At 39.1% G+C, this 22,269-nt stretch overlaps 1 protein-coding gene across 1 annotated transcript in view; it reads right to left on the bottom strand.

Annotated features, from left to right (window-relative positions):
* Positions 1-14,936: 14,936 nt before the first annotated feature.
* LETM1 (leucine zipper and EF-hand containing transmembrane protein 1) overlaps positions 14,937-22,269 on the bottom strand; it is a 1,101,007-nt gene continuing 1,093,674 nt past the window's right edge. The window contains exon 17 of the mRNA XM_044062295.1: positions 14,937-20,973. Coding sequence (XP_043918230.1) covers positions 20,821-20,973 — 153 coding nt within the window. The 3' untranslated portion in view covers positions 14,937-20,820. The remainder of the gene's footprint in view (positions 20,974-22,269) is intronic.

Here is a 22,269-nt window from a genome sequence, read left to right as displayed (position 1 = left end):
CTAAGTATTACCCCATTTTGAAGACAGTCTTCATAGGTCCAACATGGTATAAGAACTGTGCCTGTATGTTGTACACATGTACAGATATCAAAGTTTGTTTTGGATTTAAGTTATGGAAATTATGATTTTTTTTCATATTTTAGTAAATAACTTTGCAAGGGAACATGTCAGTGTGCCAAGTAATACCTCATTTGAAGACAGTGTTACTCCTTACATGGAAAAAGAACTGTGTCTGTGCACTATACACATATACAGATATCACAGTCTGTTTAGTCTTGTAGAATTATGAAAATTATACATCTCCAATACTTCTCATTATTATGCCCATATCTTTGCAAGGGAGCATGGTGATGACACAGATGATGCATCATTTGAAGCTGGCATTGAGACACAACTTGCACAATGATATGTAGCCTCTGTCTGTTACAAGTGATGAGATATGCTTTGCTTATTTATCAATTATGAGAAATATTACATTAATCATATTTCTGTAAATATCTCAGTAAAGGAGCATCACACAGTAATGTTTAGGGTATCATTTTAAAGCGGACATTCATACAATCAAATTGGTACTTTCCATTATTGGGGCAACACTTGTAAAGACTGCTGCACTTAAGACATTGTTGTTTGATGGTATTTTCCCACTGACTTCAGGCCTCTTGGTAATACACCAAAAAATCAAAAGTTGTACGATGGAGGGGACGAAAATTTAAGGCGAAAATCAGGAAAACTTTAAATGTATGTATTACAAGACACTGTTAAAGAAAATGTGTACACAACAGCACTGTTTTTTTTCTCAGGAGACAGACTGTGACAAATCAGAACAATAGTTTTCCTCCAACAGGTTTACACTTAGAACCAGCTACTTGCATGTTTTCCCCCAAAAGCAAAACTTTTGAAAAATGTGCGCTTATTATGGAAGTAAGACATAAAACTGTCTCACATTACTTGAGAATACAATGCATTGTAATACAATGAAAGGTGCCAAAAACCTTGCATGTTAACTCGCCGTGACACACTTGTACCGATACAATATTAAAAGACACAAAAAAGAGTAAGCAACCATATACTTAACTGTGAGCCAAGCACAGTGAACATTTCAGTCAGTAAACACCAGTTACTGACTATGTACTGCACCATCTAGGCGCATACCTCTCAATTATCATGATTTTCGCAGAATGTTAAGACTTTTGCATCATATTTTGTTGGTCTGTCCCTCATAGCTCTCAACCTTCTATGTCCAAAATGACGAACAGTAACCCTCATAATGAGAATCAAATTGGGAAAGTGTGAAACACTTATGTCATCCACCATGTGTGGATAAAACAACCTGAACACAATGAGCGACACCAGCTGACACTTCACATGTACATTAAAATTATGTGCCAAGTTCAGTCTCTGCTGCTGTTTTCAAAAAGAGAGATATTATTATGCATTTACACTTTAAAAACAGAAAGTACGGCGTATAAAGAGCAATTCTTTCAAGGAGGGGGATTACTAACATGCACAAAGGGAGAGAAAGCCTTTTATAGGCATTCAAATACAAAACATCCACTGTGAAATCAATGCGAGCACGTTTTAACATTTTAAACACTCTTTACAAGTGTTGCCCCAATAACAGAAAAGTACCAACAAATTAAATACAAATTGCATGGGTATAGATGGTACATTGACCAAGATATTGTGCTTTCCTTTTCCAAAAAGGTAAAAAATATGCACAATATCAGCATTCCTTGCCAAATATTTAATAATGACTTTGATACTCTCTATCAACATTTACACTGTTGGAAAGGTCAGTGTCTGCTGAACAACTTTCACATTTACATTTTTAGTCTAGCTCTTATAGTTATGAACATTTGTTTTCTGTATGGTATTACAAATGGATTTTCTGAAAATGAGCTCAGGTTGCACTGTTCCTATGGTGGAATTAAGCAGGCAGCTTCTTCTGAGCTGGTCCAGAGTGAATGACTTAAGGGAAACATGAATACACTAAAATAAAGGAACATATTATACATTTTATTTATTGCATGTGTGTGTGTGTGTGTGTGTGTGTGTGTGTGTGTGTGTGTGAATGAAAACTGTAATTGTTCTGTGACATTACTGAGGCAGCAATATGGAGAAATGGAAGAAGTTATATGCATACACATTGGAAACCAGATATATAAAGAAAAAGAACGAAGTAACATGTTCACCATTTTCCTTTTCTTGTCCTTTTTTTTTTTTTGGTATCTACCAGCCATCAGCTTCCCTTTTCACCCCAGTGTTTGTGCAGGGACATTTTCAGTTATTTCTTACCCTGGCAGACTGAATTACAGTTGTATGGCGCTACAGCACTGGGTGTCCTTGTAATGGTTATCTAACCAGAAGGCCCCCAAGCTGCTTCTCTATATTCTAAATCAACCCTGAGAAAGGAAAGTGCCTGGTTAGGGGAACAGTATGTGAAGAAAGGAAGAAAAGATGGTAAATATGGTAACCGACTCTCTCAAAGTACACCAACAGAGTTTGAGAAAAGAGGGAATTGCAGGGAGGGAACTGGCACTCCCAACAGTTCTTAACACAACTGTAGTACATTCTACACACAACTCACTGTTGCAGTAATAACCCTTGGTAAGATTCTCAGAGCTTACCTGATTAATGAGTGGCTGGCTCTTGGAAGGATATGGTTGTAACAGTCCCTTACAGAACAGCAGTAGCAAACCCTGCCCTGCATACAATAATTACATTGTAACATTTGGAAAAAGTGTGGGCAGATGACCAATTAGCTGCTTCCAGGATTGGTTTTGCACAGATTCCCCCAAGGAAAGCAGTGGTGGCTGCAGTAGCCCTAGTGGAATAAGCAACAGCATGCCCACAGGCAGTCTTGCCATGAATGGAATAACAGAAAATGATGCAGTAGGCTAGCCATTTGAATACTTTATAAAAAGGGCCTTATAGAAACAGACAACTGGTGCCAGAGCCATGGCCTCAAGCTAAATTCCAAAAAGTGTATAGTCATCCCCTTTGGCAAAAGTAAAGTGCCCGCAAATTACCACATAGGTGGTAATCCATTAAGTACAGAAGTAGTAATTAGGGACCTGGGGACCCAAGTTGATAGCAATCTCTCATTTGACAACCACGTGGCCAAAGTGGTTAGAAAAACATTTTATATAGCCCACCTAATCATGAAGGGATTCAGATCTAGATTAGGGGAGGTCATCATGCCTCTTTACTCATCCCTCATCAGGCCCATAATTGAGTACAATGCCCCTTTTGGGATGTACCTTACCAAACACCTGCAGCAACTGGAAAGACCCCAAAAGTACCTCACCAAGAGGATCAAAGGGCTCAAACAGATGCCATATGCTGCCCGGTTAAAGAAACTCCAGCTCTACTCAGTGGCATACCACCTGCTCAGAGGTGACCTGTGCCTGACGATAAGGCCATGTCCAACCCGAATTAAGGGGCATGCTGCACCTCAAAAATCCAAATCCCATCGAGCTACACCGAGAGACTTGAACCTCAGCATTGAAATAAATAGGACATGCTGGAGGAACAGATTCATAACCCAGAGGCTCCCTTCACTCTGGAATAACATCCCAGTCCAGGTTAGGCAGAGTCCCTCATTGACTCTCTTCAAGAGGAATCTTGATGAGTGGATGGGAGATCGTAGGTTTACCCCGGGTATCACTTCTGTGTCACTGTTAGACAGAGGCACAGTATACTAACCTCGAAAAAGGGCATAGCAAAATTAATTTAAAATGGGGGGCGAAAGCCAAACATACTCTGGCTAGGCTTATAAATGCCCTAGGGCAGATAGCCTAGTATGAACTTATGAACCTATTTGCAAACTGGCCTTGACTTTAGTAAATGAAATAAAAAAATAGTGGGGTTTTCTAATTTGCTTTGCTCTGTATAGGTAAAATAGTTGCCTATGCACACAGAAGGAAAGTGGGATCCTTCCCCCCTTGTTCTAGGGTAATGGAAAAAATACAGGGATATGGACAACTTGTTTCACTGATAATTCCACCTTGGTCATAAAAGTTGTGTTAGTAATACATATGGTGATCCTATCCTTGTGGAAGGTGGGGAATAATTCTTTGTACAGGACAACCTGCAGCCTACAGATTCTTCAAGGATAGGTAACTGTCACAAAGAAGACAGTCTCTCAAGACTGAAATCTGAAGGGTGTAGAAGCAGATGACTTAAAGTGGGGGGCAACACAAGTTTCTCCAAACCACAAATGAGATCCTATAGTGGTGTTCTCTCTCAAAAGGAGGACAGCCCCTTGAGCAACTGCATTACTAACAAGGAATACACAGAGACAGAGAGGAATTATATAGCAAACAAGCTGAGATGGCTGAAGTACGTAATCTGACTGAGGCACAAGATAACTGATTTGTAAAGGCCTGGTTAGTATACGATAATCAAAGTAAAAAAATGCATTTGGGTACTGCATATCTCACAACTCCAAAGTTCATGAATCAGGGAGAGAGCCAAAAAATGAGGGGGGAGGGGCAAAGACACAAAGTCAGGGACAGATTTCAAATATTATTCTTATAAACTTATGAAGAGCACATCCTCTGAAAATATATGCCTAAAGCAGATGAAGGCGAAATCATCCAAGCTGTCACTCAAAGTCTACTGGCAGGGATGAGTAAGTGATCCCTTCTGCCTAAAGAGGTCCACAAGTTGAGGCAAAAGAACTTGTTATTTCCCTACCAATCTTAACAGAGGGGAGAACCAATGCTGTACAGGCCAAAACAGTACTATGATCAGCATTTATGGCCTATTTGCCTTTACTTTCTGCAAGACTCTGGTGATTAGGAAAATTAATTAAAAAATTATCTGCCCAAGTTATGGAGATGAATCTAGTTCCCAGACCCTTAGAGTAAGCATCTGCAGTAGTCAGACAAGTAACACAGAAAAAAGGTAAACTGGTAATAGAAACCCCAGCTTTAAATCTAAAGAAATGACTATCCACTCTGTGAAGGTGGGCATCCTTTAGGTCTAGGGTGACTGTGCAGGCTTGTGAAAAGAGAAGTCGAAGACTTTACATAGGTTCATAGGTTCATACTAGGCTATCTGCCCGAGGGCATTTACAAGCCTAGCCCATCGTTTTGTGGCTTACGCCACCCCTTTTTTTATGGGAACTATACCATTATTTTGCTGTGCCTCTCTCGAGCAGTGACACTGAGGTAATCTATGGTATATCTGCGATCAAGCCCATCCATTGATTGGTTTCTCTTTCTCTTGAACAAGGTGAGAGGTGCTCGCCTCACATATACCCACATTGTTCCAGGGCATAGACAGGTTAAAGATGAATCTATCCCTCCAGCACGCCCTATTAATAGCCGTAAATGTCTTTGTCTCTGTCTCCCTTCTGAATCTGAGTGATTTTGAGGTGAAGCATATTCATCAAATCAGGGTTTGACACGGCCTTGTGTTTTGCAAAGGTGGCAAAGAGCAGCCAGGCAAGGTAGCTCTGAAAACAGCGCTAGCCAGTCAGGCAGCATAGTCACGATTTTGAGACCTTATCCTTTTGGTGAGGATCTTGAGTGGCTTTGTGCCGCCAAGTGTCGGTCAGATGATCTCTCCAGGGGCATTTCGAATGGGGTCAGATACATTGAGGATGGTCTGATGGAACTGAGATGAGTTGATCTATGACCTCGAGTGTTTGGAGTGAGAATCCCTTCATGATAAAGGTCTTCCTAACTACTTTCTTTACATGGGTGTATGTAGACAGTGTCTACTGACAACCTGGGTCCCACCTGGTCTGATATGATCTTCTACTATCAGTGGACAGGTCCCTACCCACAGCTAGGCTATAGGTATGTTTGTTTTGGGTTTAACTATGCATTTTGCACTTCAACTTTAGGCTGGCTCTGAAGATCTGTATCCGCTTCACGTTCCTGTGAGACCTGTGCTCTGTGCTGTATGTATTATCCGTTTGGCTTCAGTTTGCAGTCATTCAAACTTTGTCAGCCACTTTGTCCTGTGTTTGCTTGTACTCAGAAAAGTTGATGCCAAGAAAAGTAGATGCCCAACAAGAGTGGATGGCCCACTTGTGACAGGCTTTGACCACTTGTGAGCAACCTGGACCTCTGTTCCCTGTGGCAACTCCTGACCAACCTGTTCTGTCACTCAGCCAGTTTACAACCCATCTTGTAATGTATGGGTTGGATACCCAGCCGGAGAGTTTTTCGCTGCCTTGGCCAGTGTATGTTAGGCTTAGCCTGATCCTTTCCCTCATCAATGGCTTTGACTGCCTTTCAAAAAAGTCAACTGATCTGAAAAGGCCAACCAAGCTTAAAAACAAAGCCAAACTGCTGATCCAAAGTTTCAAAAAAGTCTACTGGTTGTCAAAGGCCCCTCCACTGATCCCTTCCATGGCTTTATGATCCTCTCCATCGCTTCAATGATCGGTAATTTCTTGGGTCGCAAGGAATATGATTTCCAGGTTGGTGGTTGCACTGCAGTTGTGAAGTGGCACAATTATTGCAGTGTAAGACTTTGATTGTTTCAGCTGTCCAGCTGTGGGGGCTGTGATAACAGAGTTCAAAGCTACCTTCTTCAATTTTGGAACTTTTAGAAAGATTTAACATATCAAGGATGGGCCTCAATGTTCCCTCCTTTCTTGGAAGTAAGAACAGTCTGAAGTACAAACCTGTCTATAGATATATATATATATATATATATATATATATATATATATATATATATATATATATATATAGCTCCCTGTGGCAAGAATTACTGTAGCAGTGGGAATTGAAGGAATACCACAACACTTCAGAATTTTAGTTTTCTTAGAAAATGTACTCTGAGTCACTATCTTAGGTTTTGAAAAACCCATCTGTAGTGACCGATGGACTTCCACTACTTCATGAGGCTTTAGCAACCTCTTACTTTTTTGTGGAAGGAGAGAGGGGGTTTATCAAGGGGTGGAGTTTAGAGAGTGGTGGAGTCGCACTTGTTCCATTTCTATGTCTCAACCCGAGGACCTCCAGCCTTCCCTTTAGAGTCTACTTGCCATTTCCTCTTGGAGCAGCCTTTCTGACCCTTTGGTTGCAGCCCCTTTGCTTTTGGTAGGTTGAATTTTCTTTATGTAGTAGTTTCACTACATACAGCTGCTGAAGACTGTAAAAGCTGCTTGGCTACTTGACAGAATATACAATCACCCCCAGTCTCTTAAATACCTTTTCCGCAGGGATATAAAGAGAAGCTCCTTATCCAATGATGCAGTAAGGAGTACTGCTTTTACGTGATCTGGCAGAGGCTGTGTTACAATCCAGGCATGTGTCTAACACTGAACTCACAGCTGCAGCTACATTTGATGCATTTACCACATCACTGCAGCATTCGATGGAGTGCTAAGCAACATGGGTATTGAGTCTGTGTAAGCAAGTACTTTTAGGCCTTTGTCTTCTATTACCTCAACCTTATACTTGAGCTGGTGGAAGAAAGACTAATTGTATTTCAACATTTAAGTCTGGCAATTACAGACCCACAAGGCCAAAGCAGCAGAGGTGCATTTTTTCCTTCATAAATGTGTTCAGAATCTTACTTTCTTTGTGTATCGGACATGTATTCCTAGCAGCCTCCACTGCATCTCTGAAGAGTACTGTCTAGTGATTGAGCTCAAGAGTTTTAGACTCATTTAAGGGACAGGATATCAGCTAGTACTCTGCGACAGATCTGCTATCTACAAGATCATGATATGCAGAGATATCAGAAATGTGCACAATGACTGTGGAATATCAGAGATCCAAGCTGTAGAGGAACACATGACAGGTCACAATCACATGCAAAATTAACTGAGGCAGCACAGAATACTTCTTTGCCCAAACAGAGAACATCTTTCATTGACCAGAGAATTTCTGGCATCTTGGTGACTTCCATCAGCTCTGAAAATCGATTGGAGGGTGCAAAAATATGAACATAGGATCTAACAGAGAAGGTGGGCCCCTGGGATACAAAAGGGAGTGACACCAACCAAGAAGAAATTTCTTGGCTGGAGATGAGGCAGTCCCTGTAGTACAAGGGAACTGACACCCCCAAAACATTACTTTTGTCAGACACCAGAGGCTAAGGCGGAGGATTCATTCTGGTGTTGTTTCTCTGAATGATGTAATAAGGTGTAAAATTACAAGGAATGGTGGAAAGGCATTCAAATAATTCTCCCTGCTACAAAACATGCCCATCTTCAACTCCCTGTTGTCCTGTTGAACCAGAGCATAAAAGGAAAGGGCTGCATTCTTCCATGTGACAAAAAAGGCTAATCTTCATGGTGGTCTACTCCTGGAAAAGCCTGGACAGACAGGATTTTTAGAATCCTCAGCACCAGCAGAAGGATGAAGCTGGGACTCAAGAAACTTACCAGCATAGTCACTTTTCTCATGATGTAAAATGCTTTAAGAGTGATGCCCCAGAGTCTACAGTTCACTGCAGGCCCACAATGTCCCTATACACAATAAGTATGAATGCATACCATGTTCAACTGATTGTCTGACCTGAAAAGAAAGGGTTCCAGTCTAAACTCTCCTTCCAGAACAATTGTTAGATGGCTAGCTATAGTTAGCTCTGCTCCTTGAAGCTCCACTTTCCTTAACAAAAGGACAAACCAAGAAATGTGTTCACCCAACCAAATATTAAACTGTTCACTATCAATAACTGCAACATAGGTTCATAGGTAATTACTGGGCTAACAGCCCTAGAGCCCTTACAAGCCTAGCCATATTTATCTTGAGTTGCCCCAGCTGTCGATGGTTAGGTGAGTGAAGTTTTTAGAGGTAAGGCTCTACTGTAAATACCAACTTCCTCTGTCCAGGAGGGACATGGGTGCCACCCCAAGAGTGAATCTGAGGTCACCCATCCACTGATCTAGGTTGCTTCTACAGAAAGGAACTGGTGAGAATCACTCATCATTCTAGGACCCGGTGACAAAAGTCTGATACAAACAACTGGCTCACTGATGCAAAGATAGGGCATCTAAATACTTTGTAAGTTATGAGACTTTGATATCTAAGACATTATAAGGTGAGTTTCTCCCTGTACCCTGAGGGGAAAGAGTGTTTAGCACACTGATCTATTAGGAAGTCCCTCATCAGAGGATGCATGAATTACCTATAGCAAACAGTTATATTAAGGGGATGGCAGAGAATATATTAGGAGGACATCCACAGAAGCATGAAACCACAGCACAACACTGCAAATACAGAAGGAAAAAGTCATGAAGGTCCCTGGGCTACACTCTCGATGACTCACCATGCAGCCTACAGACAGGGTTATGGCTGAAGAATCACAAATCTGTGGAGGGAAGGCAGTGATAAAGGGTCAATGTTCCCCAGGAAAATCAGGTGGAAAGGGGTCATGAGTGTGTGTGAATTCCTCACAGAAAGAAATAAAATACCACACAAAGAAACCATGAAGTCCATGTGCAATTACCTCATAAAAAGAGCTAAAAAAAGATACAATACTAACTGGAATGACTGTTTTTGCAGTGTACCCACTGACACTTCACAATCCAGAACACCACCTTCATCTTCAGGTATGTGAATGGAACTATGAAGACCATGGCTACTATAAAAAAAAAAAAAAACAAAAGGCACTACAGGGTCTGAGCCTGGACTCTCCACTACATTTCTCACTCAGGCTGCCAATGGCAAGAATTTCATTAACTTTTTAAAGGACTGGAACTAGGAACTCTGACGACTGTCCAATCATGTCCCAGTAAAGGTAACCGTCTAACTTCTTCCAGTTTATGAAACTCTCTGGTGTCTGTGGCCACATAAGTAGCCAAGCCATGAGCACTACAAAGGAGCCCCCTTGATGAAGCCAACAACATCCAATCATCTAGAAAGGGGAACATGAAGTTTTGCAAGGCTCCTTGCACTGCAATGGCCAACACCTTGAAAAGCACACCAGACCAATAGGATGGTGCAAATGGCAATATCCTATACTGAAAGTGAAATATACACTATACTAATAAAAGAGAAATATACATACAGCAAACTAAATGAACCTCCATGAGCAGAACCCTGATGCTCCTGAGCAAACAACAGTGCAACTTATGCATTCACCATATGAAGCAACATCAAGCAGGCACCCTGTAACCTCTGATGAGTTACCATTTAGGATGTATCATATATACGCAGTTTCCAAATGGGGTGCAAGATAAGACAGAAACCTCCTACACCCTTCAGAATAAGGAAAGATGGAAGTAGATTCCTTTTCGTTTATCTAAATAAGAAAAAAAATTGTAATGTCATTTTAAGGAGTACAGTCTGCGCTTCTTCTTAAATTTATGTAGAAATTGCCTGATTTCTCTGCAGAGCTCATTCTATGGGAGAATTTAATAACTTTAAGATGTGAAAACCCACGACTAAGTCAAGAAACCATTAATTTATGGTGAAGGCTCTCCAGGCTGTGGCAAACTTCGAGAAATAACCTCACACATACTGCCTTAAGACTTAGCCAGCACAAATGAAGGGAGGCACAACTGCCTGGCATTTGGAGGCCCTCCTCATTCTACAAGGTTTGCTTCTTTGTATTAAACTGAGGTGGGCTAAATGAAAAAGATGGCACTGAAAGCATCATAAAGAAACCCCCACAGTGGTAAACATCTGCTTCCACTTTTGGAGGTCCTTGAACACATTAGGAGAACTGCTAAACAGGATATCACCTCAGGAGAGGCCATGCAGGACATCCTGCCTGAGCTCTTTCTTAAAGCACAACTTAAGACACATCATCAGATGTAGACACATTCCTGAGCTTGCTGCCCTAGCTATAACATCACTGCATGTAAAACTACAGTGGTCAGTGTGAAAACTAAGATAAGGGTGTTTACTATAACATAACTAATTCTACATTTAGCAAGATCTACGATTTTTCACAGTTTGGTCCACAAGGGAGGACTGGAGCCTGGCAGATAATTAAGGCATCTAAAGTCCCAAAATGGCAAAACAGAAAAAACCCTCTTGCGCATCCTATGTAAAGCCATAGCATACTTTCCATGTGACAAAAGTATTGTGATATCTGGGACTTATATTGGACAGAACAGGCCACAAAGGAGTGAGCCCTAGGAATATTACTAGACATATGTCTAATCCACTGGGGGCTTGTAGATGGCATCTACCTTTTTTTTTTTTTTTGGGAGACATCTAAATTCAAATTCTCAGTCTGCGTTTATGGCATTTTTCAAGACAGATTCCACTGGGAGATGACTGACTGTTTCTCACCCTCCTTGCTCAGACATTGGTTAAAGAATTTCTGGAAATAATGCAGAAAGGTTAAAGGCTGGTTCACAGTGGCACTCATGACCCCAAGTGCCTCCCCAACACAGGAGTCATTTGGAAAATGCTATACGGAGGGGATATCTCAACGTTAGAATCTGTCTCTGAGTCACATTCACATGGATCCCCAGAGTCCCATTCTCAGAAAACTGAAACAAACCTTTACCCATAATTCCAGAATGGGCAGGCTGAGCTTCCTCCACATGTGAGGAGATAAGCTTGAAACAAGGCAGCACAGGGTTTCTGGCAATAAGACATTAATATTAGGAAGGCTGCACACTGAAGGATGTGCTAGGTCACAAGAGAACTGCACTTACTTATTTACATTCATTTGTTAACCGGGTAGGAAAACTGATCAAATGACCCTTTTCAGAAACGGCCTGAGCTAAAAGGCAAGACATTTGCTTTGAACTAACAAACTCCTTAGGGAACCACGGCTTATCACAAACTAGTAAAGCCAAGTCTCTTTTTCAAACAGTGAACATCTTATGCACACACTCAGTGTGCCCTCTCTGTAGGTCTACAAGCAGAATGACCAATGGGAGTTTACTCGGATATAGCTGATGAGTCCTGAACAACTTTGGGGGGGGGGGGGGTGCAGTGAGATTTCTCAATCGAGACCGCAACACTGAGTCTTTGGCTAGGCAAGAGTGAACTCAAGGGAGCTGTCTGAAAGTGGGTGAGTCATTACAGGCACCCACATGACATATGCCCTAATGAAGTTACCCAAGACTACATCTCTCACACTTCTCTTGTTGTGAGCTAATGACTAGTACAATGTCAGCTCCTTCTCTGTCATGGGAGATTACATGACTTGGGAAGTACGTGAGGTTACGTTGTGAGCGAACTTTGCAGGAGATGGTTTTAACTTGTGTCTGTTTTTCAATTTCTTGCAATGTCCCATCTGTCTGGCATGAACCTGAGATCATGTATGAGTGCTGCTCTTTCCTGCCCCTGCACAAGGCATTCTGTATACTGCCTTCACAAAATCTGATGCAGACCTCAAGTCTTCACTTTTCAACTCCTGTGGGTGACATGTATGAAGCAATCGCACTTGTGGCAGCGTTTCCTTTTTAAGGAGTCTCCCCATTTCCTCACTGTTGTGCATTGCATGCTCATGAATTTCTGTTCACAAAATTGCCAAATCAAAATGTTGATACAGGTCCTAGTTCATCTTGTAATGAATACACCTTGCAAAAGAGTCTATATTTTAGATAACATAACTTGGGAAATTTTAAAGTGATGAAAGTTAGGACTAAGAATGAATCGTGACTGGTAAAAAAGAAAACTTGGTAGGGCAAATGCTGGTCATGCTCTTCCAGTCCAGCATTTAATGCCACAGCAAGCACGGTCAGGAAGCAAGCATACATCCCAAGCAGAGGAACAACAGGAAATTCTATACTATGCTAAACTAGTGATAATCACATGATAAAAATGTCAAACATCCACTACAGGAAGCCTCGGATTTCAAAATCTTTTTCCAGCAATCTCCAATGACCAATATTGTACATCTAATCTACTTACTACAAATAAACAAGTGTTACTCTTGCCAAAAGGTGTGCTTTTGCCTCAAGAATCTGGTCTTTAGCAAACAATTCCAGAATATCTGCCCAATAAGCTACTCTCAAAGTCCACTAATATGGTAACAACCATGCATAACTGCTGCATCTCACTCATGAATGATTCTCAGAACAAATAATCAAAATACAAGAGAATTATAATCTGTACTTATGCCACTCATAAACCTGAGAGGAATAATCTAATGACCTTTATTCTATGACCAATACAGTTTAGGTTAAGACTCCCTTGAGCTTAAAATGGCCAAAATATGCTCTTTCTCTGGAAACAAGGTCAGTTTGCAATGTTTGGTAAAAGTATACATTGAAAACTGGGAAGTGGATACACAAATTTCCTGTACTGAACATCTCCTGATGAAGGCACCCACTGGGGTAAAAGCCCTTCCACTGGTAAGCAATCTGAGTGTTGTTGTTGGGTGGAGGGTGCTTGATATTCACCATGACAAAATACAGTACACAATCCTGTAAGTGAGAACTTCTTATGACATGTTAAGGCCCTCTCTTTCTGGTGAAGAAACAAATGGAGTCTTACTGAAGACCCCTTCTCCTGTCCAAGCAAAAATGATATTCTCTTTACACAGCCATAAAAGTGAAGTAGCCATGTTTCCTGCTTGGGGAGAGAAAACTGGCAGCTGAATAAGATAACTACAAATGCCCGATAAGGTAACTTTTGTAATGAATTACAGATTGTTTTACATTAAATTCTGTGTTTGGAAAAAATATGAAACTATATGCTATTGGAATACTTTGGAGCTTTAAAGCTCCATTTTTCTGCAAGTGACTGCTACAAAAATATAGTGTATACAATAGATGGGCTGAAGAATTCTCTTCTTTGAAAGTAATTCTGCGAACTTTAACTTAACTATTCAATTTGAAAAAAAAAAATCCCCCAAGCATCCCAACCTCACCCACCACCGGTACATAACCTTGGAAAAACTGCCATATTGTAAAGCTTAATTTTACTAACTGGCAGTTTTAAAAAAAAATTCAACAATTTTTTTTTCTGGCAAAACAGAAATTCCACTTTGAACGTGGTAACCTCAAGTTAAATATTATTTTACACTATATCATCTATCAGTCTAAATGGAAATCTAACACAGCAATCAATGTTAGTAATTTGATAAAAAGCTAAATCCTCTTAGTGGAAAAAAATATATAATCATTCAATTTTTTTAGGTACATCATACAATCCATTACTGAAATAATAAAAAAAAAGAAAAAAAAAGAAAGTTCTTGTAGTTTCTCTGTAGGATGGAATGACAATTAAAATGAAGCTGGTGAATACGTCTCCATGCACGTGGGTAGTAAGATGGTCAGAACACAAAACATTATGAAAAACAATTCAAGACTTGCCCTGAAATACAAAAATAATATATCTAAAGAACAGTACAAAAGGCAGACTTTGTACATAAGACTGCACTGCGTGTGACTATTCATTAGTTTAATATATCTTGTGCAGAGTACAAAAGACAGACTGTTCCACATGATGGAAAGAAACGGTGGTGCATATAATAGACAAAAAGTATTTCATCAATTTTCAATGGATAATGTCGGTCAGGGGGTAATACTAGACAGGAAGAAGTCTGGAAATTCTATACACCACAGACTGTTGCTGAAGCAGCATAGGTTCTAAAATGATATCTGCTGCAAGTCATCTCAAAGTAACAATTGCTAAACAGACATCCTTGGCCTCTGCAAAAGCACAGCTTCATTACTTTGTAATGTAAAACTACTATGCTCTAAATATATTACCAGGGCAAGTCATAGGTTTACAGCAGAATCATAGCAGACTGTGCTGACAAACTGAATGGGGATAGTAGGTCAAGTCTATGTACAGATCTAGCTGCTTTTACAATAAATGGCAAAGCATGAAAGACACAACTGAAGTTCATTTTTCTAAAGTTATGATCATTATATGTTTAGACAGTTACATATTTATCCAATTAGTACATTTGAACATAGCTTTTTATTAATTTCTTAACCTTGCAGTTAAAGTAAATGGTCAATTTATCAAGTTTTTCTATTTATTCTTTCTCTTATACAGCTCTACATTATGACGGACAGATGGATAGATTGCTCTACACAGTGCTTAGTTATTGACTATTTTAATATTGTAAATAAATAAAACAAGCTCTACAACTCAAAGCCTTAACTTCGAAAAAGTTTGAGACTCATGTTACAAAACTGACTTACAAGAAGGTCATGGATTACATTTTCAAGCATACTGCTATTAGTTAGCACAGCTATTATTTCTGCAACTACAAGAGATCCAAGCATCACAGGAGTTCAAGCTATGGCCAAAGAAAATCCATAAAAGTCATTAGTGGTTTATTTTTTAAGTTACACAAAAAATGAAGCTACAAAAAATGTACTATACTAATAACAATATAAACTTATGGCGATTAAGGACATGTGCAAGATATACACACACATTCTCAGATGCAAGTGCTGATACTGAGCCATAAAGGCTACAAGTTTTACTGACCATCCAGTAAAAGAAAAATGTGTGGCTACATGGAGAATGTGGACTTTGGCAGGGAAAGCAGGAAATATAGCAATAAAAATTATTACAAGTCCTTCTAAAGGTGTCAAAAGATAAGACCCTAAATATTAGCTGGATATGAAGTCTTCTTACTAGATAATTTCACATAAGCTTTACATCACCAGATGGCTCCAGCAAATGATGCTGGTAAAGTTAAATGGAAAAGCAAGTATTCTGCTAAGCCTTAGTGAACTGAAAATGCATTGTGTTTTCTTCAGTGCAGAAGCCTGTATGGGGCTTACATGTACAGCAGACATAAATGTCTGGTGAAAGTGATATACTACTGGCTTAAGAAACTTAAGGAGGCTGTGCAAAACCAATGCATTGCAGGCCTGAGGAAATTAAGTAGGCAGGCCATCTATACTATAGACTGAAAAAAACCCCCACTAAGACACATATGAAAAGAAAAAAATATATCAAAATGTGAAACACAACCTTTCAAGTCTCAAAACTTTGAAAAAGTAAACAAACTACGATTCAGACAAAACCAGTGAATTCTAAAATTCACTGCTACGTTTAAACCATGTTTTGGGGGAAGGGATCACTCTCTGCACCCCCATACACTATACTGCAGTACCCTGAAGTAGAGGAATACTTAAACTTCTGTACCTCAGATTTAGAATATATTCTACAGTCACATGTTCACAGGTATATATAAGACGTGCAGTCTAAACAACCATTAAGAAGCCTAGCGAAAATAAGCCCCGAAACACTTAAGTATTAGCTGCCCTTGATCGAGGAGAACCCTACATATTCGAAAGGGTGCAGGGAACTCTATTCCATAAGTAGGGGTACTGGATATTCCAAGAGTAAGGAATACTCAAAAGTAAGAAATTCAGTTCCATTATTCTGAGGCTTATACTTACAGTCCTCAGCAGACAAACAAAACACATGCTGAGCAAACAAGAATTTGGAATGAGAAATAACCAAACCATTTTTGCCCCCGACATTTTGCAAGTTATACCAGATCAACAATAGAGTCAAGATGGGCTGTTGAAAAATGTGCCACTTTCTTATTGATGAATAAAGTACTCAACTTACTGAGGGGGGGAGCAAGCTGGTTGAAAATAATCCCATAGGCCTCATTATCCAGAAAACAAATTTGGTCAGGCCATTCCCACCAGTGAACTTCAATGACTTCTTCCAGCAGCATGCACGGTTGCAGTGTAATGGGATAGATTTCACTTTCCAGGGCTACTGCAGGGGCTATTAATGGAGATCAAAAACATTTTCACAATAACAAGCATACAAGTCAAAATTATTTTTAAAACTGATATTAACTAAGCCAGGCAGTGAGTACAGTTATAATTTCCAAAGGGAAAACTACCTAATATAGCTTAAAAATAGACAGCAAAGCAACAACTCATTGCACTTCTGTTTGACGTTCAGAAGTAGCAGTGTAGCAAGGATGGAGCAAATAGAGTAACTGCCCTGGGTGCAAAGTGTTAAGGTTTAAGATGGAGAGATTGCAGGATTTTGGAAAATTTCCCTTATTCTAAGGCACACTGATCTCATAGTTAGTGTTGGAAGTTAATGCCTGGAAAAATCATCACTACCCAATACAGTACAAGTAGTAGGAGTATGCGACAAAGTGAAGCCCCCCTGCAAAATATACTTTAAAAGTGATAACAGTGAGTTTCAAATGTTGCTGTTTCTGCTTGAGTGCCTTAATTCAGTGTCTGAACTCTATGTTTGAACATCTGTGGTGCAATAGTTTAGACATGCAACCCTGAAACTGACACTATAAAAAATATCAAAAATTAAGCTGCAGGAGAGAGGTAGGTATGCAAAAAGAGTAACATCTTGAAAGGGACATTGCAATAGTCAGGGAAAAGAGCTAAAGTGTTAAACATCATTTTTGTTCACTTTATTAAAGAGAATTATGGTTCAGCTATGGCACAATAATGATCCTAAATGAGGATGAAATCTGTTCACTGTACTGACATTTCTAAATTTCATTTTGAGGCCCTTTGGTCCCATGTAATTTTTCTTAAAACTAAACAAGTCTAACTCACTTCATTGGAACCTACCTGTAATGTTTTGTATCACGGGATAATTTCTGTAACACTACTCACTTTAAATCTCAGTCAGAAAAACAGCTGGAATATTTTACAATTATGATATAAAAGAAAAAGCAAAAAAAAAATGTAACTGCCAACACGATCGTACCCAGAAAAAAAGCAAAAAAAAATGTAACTGCCAACACGATCGTACCCAGAAGAAATGCAAATCTATAGTTGGAAGGTGAATGATTTACTCAAATAAAATGTGCATTAAAAAAAAACCTGCAAGTCTCTTTTGGTAAGCTATCACTTAGTAGAGATAACATCACACCGCTGCATGAAATGTGCGTGCAGGGTTGGAAACAATGACCGTCTCGAATACTCATCACTACTCAAATTAAAGAGGATGCATTCAAGGAATCTTGAAATTTGTCCAAATATGAACATGTTCAAAATATCAGTGAATTCTAAATTCATCAAATAAAATAAGTCTTTTTTAGGGGAAAACTCCCTGCACTCCTATGAAAGGGAAGACCCCAACCCCCTCAACTTATATATGCCAACTCCACAGTCGCACTACAGTGAAGAAACAGCAAAAGTAAATGTTCACTAAAAGTAGCTTTCAGATATTCCCTTTGATGTGTTGTTCACTGGACAAATTACCATCAAAAACTTGTCATGTTCCCATTAATGAACAGCTATTTGGAGCAGTAAACTAATCTAGAATTAGGTCACTGTAGAGGTAGCACAAGCCAGCCTTTATGGCAGATTTCATAACTACCTCATTACAGCAGAAAGACAGATGACAGGATGCACCCCAATCAAAATTCTAGCACTAAGACCTAACTACCAAACAACTAGCTATACTGAGGAAGTCAAAACATGTTGAAGGGAAGTACAGCACAGTGAGTAAGAAGACATAACATACAACCTGAATAAAGAAACACAAGCCCCACTGCCACCTTACCAGATGTGTGATGACCACTATTATCTATTAACTCCTCTGCCCTCCCATCAAATTTCTGGAAATGCCTTTCAGTATTGTATCATTTTGGGACAAAACCCGTAAAATTACAATAGCAAAGTATTAAATAACATCTAACACATTTCTGTTAACTTCATAAAAAATAATATTTAAACACACTTATACATTTTTTCACGCAAGGAATAGTGTTCTCCTCTCAATTATACACTGTAAGGTTTGCATGCATTAAAAATACCTTTCCTATCAATTTTATCTGCATTTGTTGTGGTCTTCATATCAAGACAAAATATACTGCTAGTGACACCAGAGTCAGTGTCAAAGCAGCAGATTATTACCATACCAGTGGAAAAGGACAAAGAGCAAGAAAAAGGAATTTTTAAAGGAACATACAACTGCAGATTTAAACATGAAAACTCAGATGATTGACATACTGAAATATCTATCGAGAATGGCCAATGTTCATTTATTTATCATTTGTTTACTGGGAAAGTCTGACTAGGACAGAGACCATTTTCAGAGGAGGCCCGGGGAGAAATGCTCCAGATGCATGTCTTTGGAATGTGGGAAGAAACCGGGGCATTCAGAGTAAACCCATGAGAACTCAGGGAGGACATGCAGACTCCACACAAAAGGCACCCCCAGTTGAGAATCGAACCCAAGTACCTCTTGCTGTGAGGCGACAGCGCTAACTACTGCACCACTGCGCCCAATGTTCTCCATCTATTATAATTTTCAATTTTCTTTGAGGTGTCACTAGATCTTTATATGTAAGAAACGTTTTAAAAATATGTCCAAAGAATTTACCTACTTTAAAAAAAGGAGGTACCTTTAAGCAGACTGCATCTTCATTGTTGTGATCACTTATTCAGGAGAAATGGGCATGCGTTTATCAAGGTTTTGTTGTTGAAATTTACTTTTTAAAAGTGCTACAAATACATGGTAGGGAAGTGTAATTGCCTGTCAATGTCTTTTGCTGAGTCAGTATGCCCACTCATGATGTACTGAGGTCTTTTTTTGGGGACAGATTTTAATTACTTAAATGATTAATTAGCAAATAACTACAAGAAATTAAATTAACAGTTTGGCAGAACATTAACTGCTTTTAGGATTGTCACCTTTTGTTGTGGCTAAAACAGGTCTTAGGCCACACCCCTTGCACCTTCCATAACACCATGCCCCACCCACTTTCCACCCATTTTGTGATGTCGTCACACCCTGTTTTTCCATTCATGATGGCTTTTTTCTGCAGATTTACTATGCTTTTTTATAAAAATAAATATAAGTATGGTAAATCCACAGATTTAATAAACTCTGATAGTCTGAAACAGAATACTGGAGTTTGTACAGTGTTTTCCCGAACTACAGGACAATTAGTTTGATTTTTTGGATAGTCCTGAAAACCAGACAACTGGCAAAGCTAAATGCTTTATAGTTGTTTATCAATTTGTACAGTCTACCCCAATACGTTTTACAAATCAAGTAAAAAAAAAATCACTGTAGCGTCTCAACACTCATATAAATCGTTGCAGGGCAGCTTCCAACCATTCATAGAAACAGCTGCTGGTTTCCATGAGTACTCACAAAGAAAAATTAATGTGATGACAACATCCTTTTCAAAAAAATATGATGACACATCACCCTGATAACAGAATTACAGAAGTGATTACGGCACTTTTGAAAGTAATTTTAAACAAAACCTTAATATAACACAACTAAGATGTAATCTGCTTACAGTCAGCCTTTTTTTAACTAAGGAAAAGTCTCTGGACATAATCTTTAACAGTACGATTATGAAAAAACTAAGTAAAACTAAAGTAATGTACATTGTACAGCACCATTTCTAGAATTTTCTCACCTGAGAAAGAATTAAATGATAAATACAACCATGCAAATTAACACACATTCACAGGCAGTAGCATATCTTACTTTCAAATACACTGAAAGTTTTCAAACTGAAAAACTGAAATGTGACTATTTTGATGGTGGTGGTGACTTGGTATGCAGTTTTGAAATAAATTATCATTTAGAATTTTACTTAAACTATGCTTACCTATGAAAGCAAAATACAAAAACGCATAACTGTTATTCTTCCATGCAGATGGAAAATCATGTTTTACATCACTTTCCAATGTTTTTCAAGAACCAAATGTACCACATCATAATTATATAACACTATCTATAAATAAATAGAGGATTACACCAGTAACAAAACCTAGTCTTGATTTTAAATGGTAGACTCCAGCTTTTCTGTTACAGGAACATCAGCAAATTAATGGCTTTTGCTTCTTCAAGTGTACAGAAGGGACTCTCTCCTCTGTTTAAAATGATTATTTAAAAAATACAATATCCTTACTCTTCTGTAAATCTAAATATATTAAACATACACAGATCAGACAAGAAAGAACAGAAGCATCACAGCAAGTTAACACTAGCTGTGTCGTGGTTAGTTCTTTATTTCAACGATCTGTTCTTTCTCAGCTTTCTCTCTTGCCTTTTCCTTTTCCATTAATTTCTCTTCCTTCTGCAGCAGCCCCACGATTTCAGCCACTTGATTAGTTGAAATGTCGACATCTTCCTTGTCAATCAACTCTAGGACCTATCAAAGATGAACATAATTATACAAACTTCATAAGGGTGCAAACACATGTACAAAGAGTGACAGTCTACTTCCTTCCACAAAAAGTGTCTGTGAAATCTACTGTAAACTTTCAAATTCCATCCAGAAAAAATGTTACAATCACATCCTGTATAAGGGTCTGGGTAGCACAAAAATTACTTATAAAAAATATAGTCACATGAGATACTCATCATAACAGCAGACTAAACCATTCTTAGGTCCACCGAGTTAAACATGCTTGGATTACTGCTCACCACAACAGTGCATCATTGGCTCAGATTTTTCTAAGACAGTTAAGTAGTTTGTACAGCTTGTTCACTGAAGTGTGTTAGGCTTCTGTCAGACATATCAGAATAACTCAGTTCTAACAGGTGGAGCCAAGGTGAGATCTCTAAGCAAAAATCACTGTGAGAAATTAATTCAAAAATCACATTTTCAAAGTATGCCGGAAATAACACATTGACACACACCCCACAATGCTATCACACAGCATGCTTTGTAAAGTCAAGAATCTGCCACTCAATTCAGCTGAAAGTAATGAACTGAAAAACTGCCCTTCTCTGGAGAAGATAGCATACTGTTACTATGTCAGTAACAAGCTTCACCATTATACCCATCCAGAAGTCCTCAGCAGAGTCACATAAGATACATGGTGTTGCAGCTACTGCCTTTACACAGAATGGCAAGTATAACATTAGTCATCCATTTGTACAACTAGCTAAATAAGGCAGTGAAAGGTTTTAGTCACCTTTCATATAATAAGACAGGTACCTAACAAAGCACTATGACCTAGCAATAAACATTTATGAAAACTGAGGTTAACAAATAATGAGAAGGAGGGGATCTAGACTGTGACGAAAAGGCTGACTCAGTCATCTACTGTTAAAGTGACTACCTTGGACAGCTGTACTACAATATTTCATCTTCCCAGTCCTTGCCAAACTATGAATCCAAAGTCTGTACTGAAGTACCAGCTAGCACCTCCTTGGATGACTGCTATAGCAAAATAACAGCTAGCCCGAGAAACACAGTTCAAACTGTAATGATTTGTAAAGACATTAACAAGACCACGTGGCTGCCTTGTAGAATGCCACCAAAGAGACTGGGAATGAAAACAGCAGAAGCAGCAGCAGCACTCTGGGCCATAAGACCTGAAGGGACATTGAAACAGTGTGCCTACAGAATCATAAAACCCTGTACAGCTAGCAAAAGCCTCTAACTTAGAAGGCCCAAAAGGTGGTGTGACATCTTTAAGTCCCAACTGTAAACAAAGAG

Source organism: Protopterus annectens, chromosome 2.part1 (genome assembly GCF_019279795.1).
Source record: "Protopterus annectens isolate FY-2018-M chromosome 2.part1, PAN1.0, whole genome shotgun sequence".
Lineage (NCBI taxonomy): Eukaryota > Metazoa > Chordata > Ceratodontiformes > Protopteridae > Protopterus > Protopterus annectens.
This window is presented reverse-complemented; position numbering and strand designations above follow the sequence as displayed.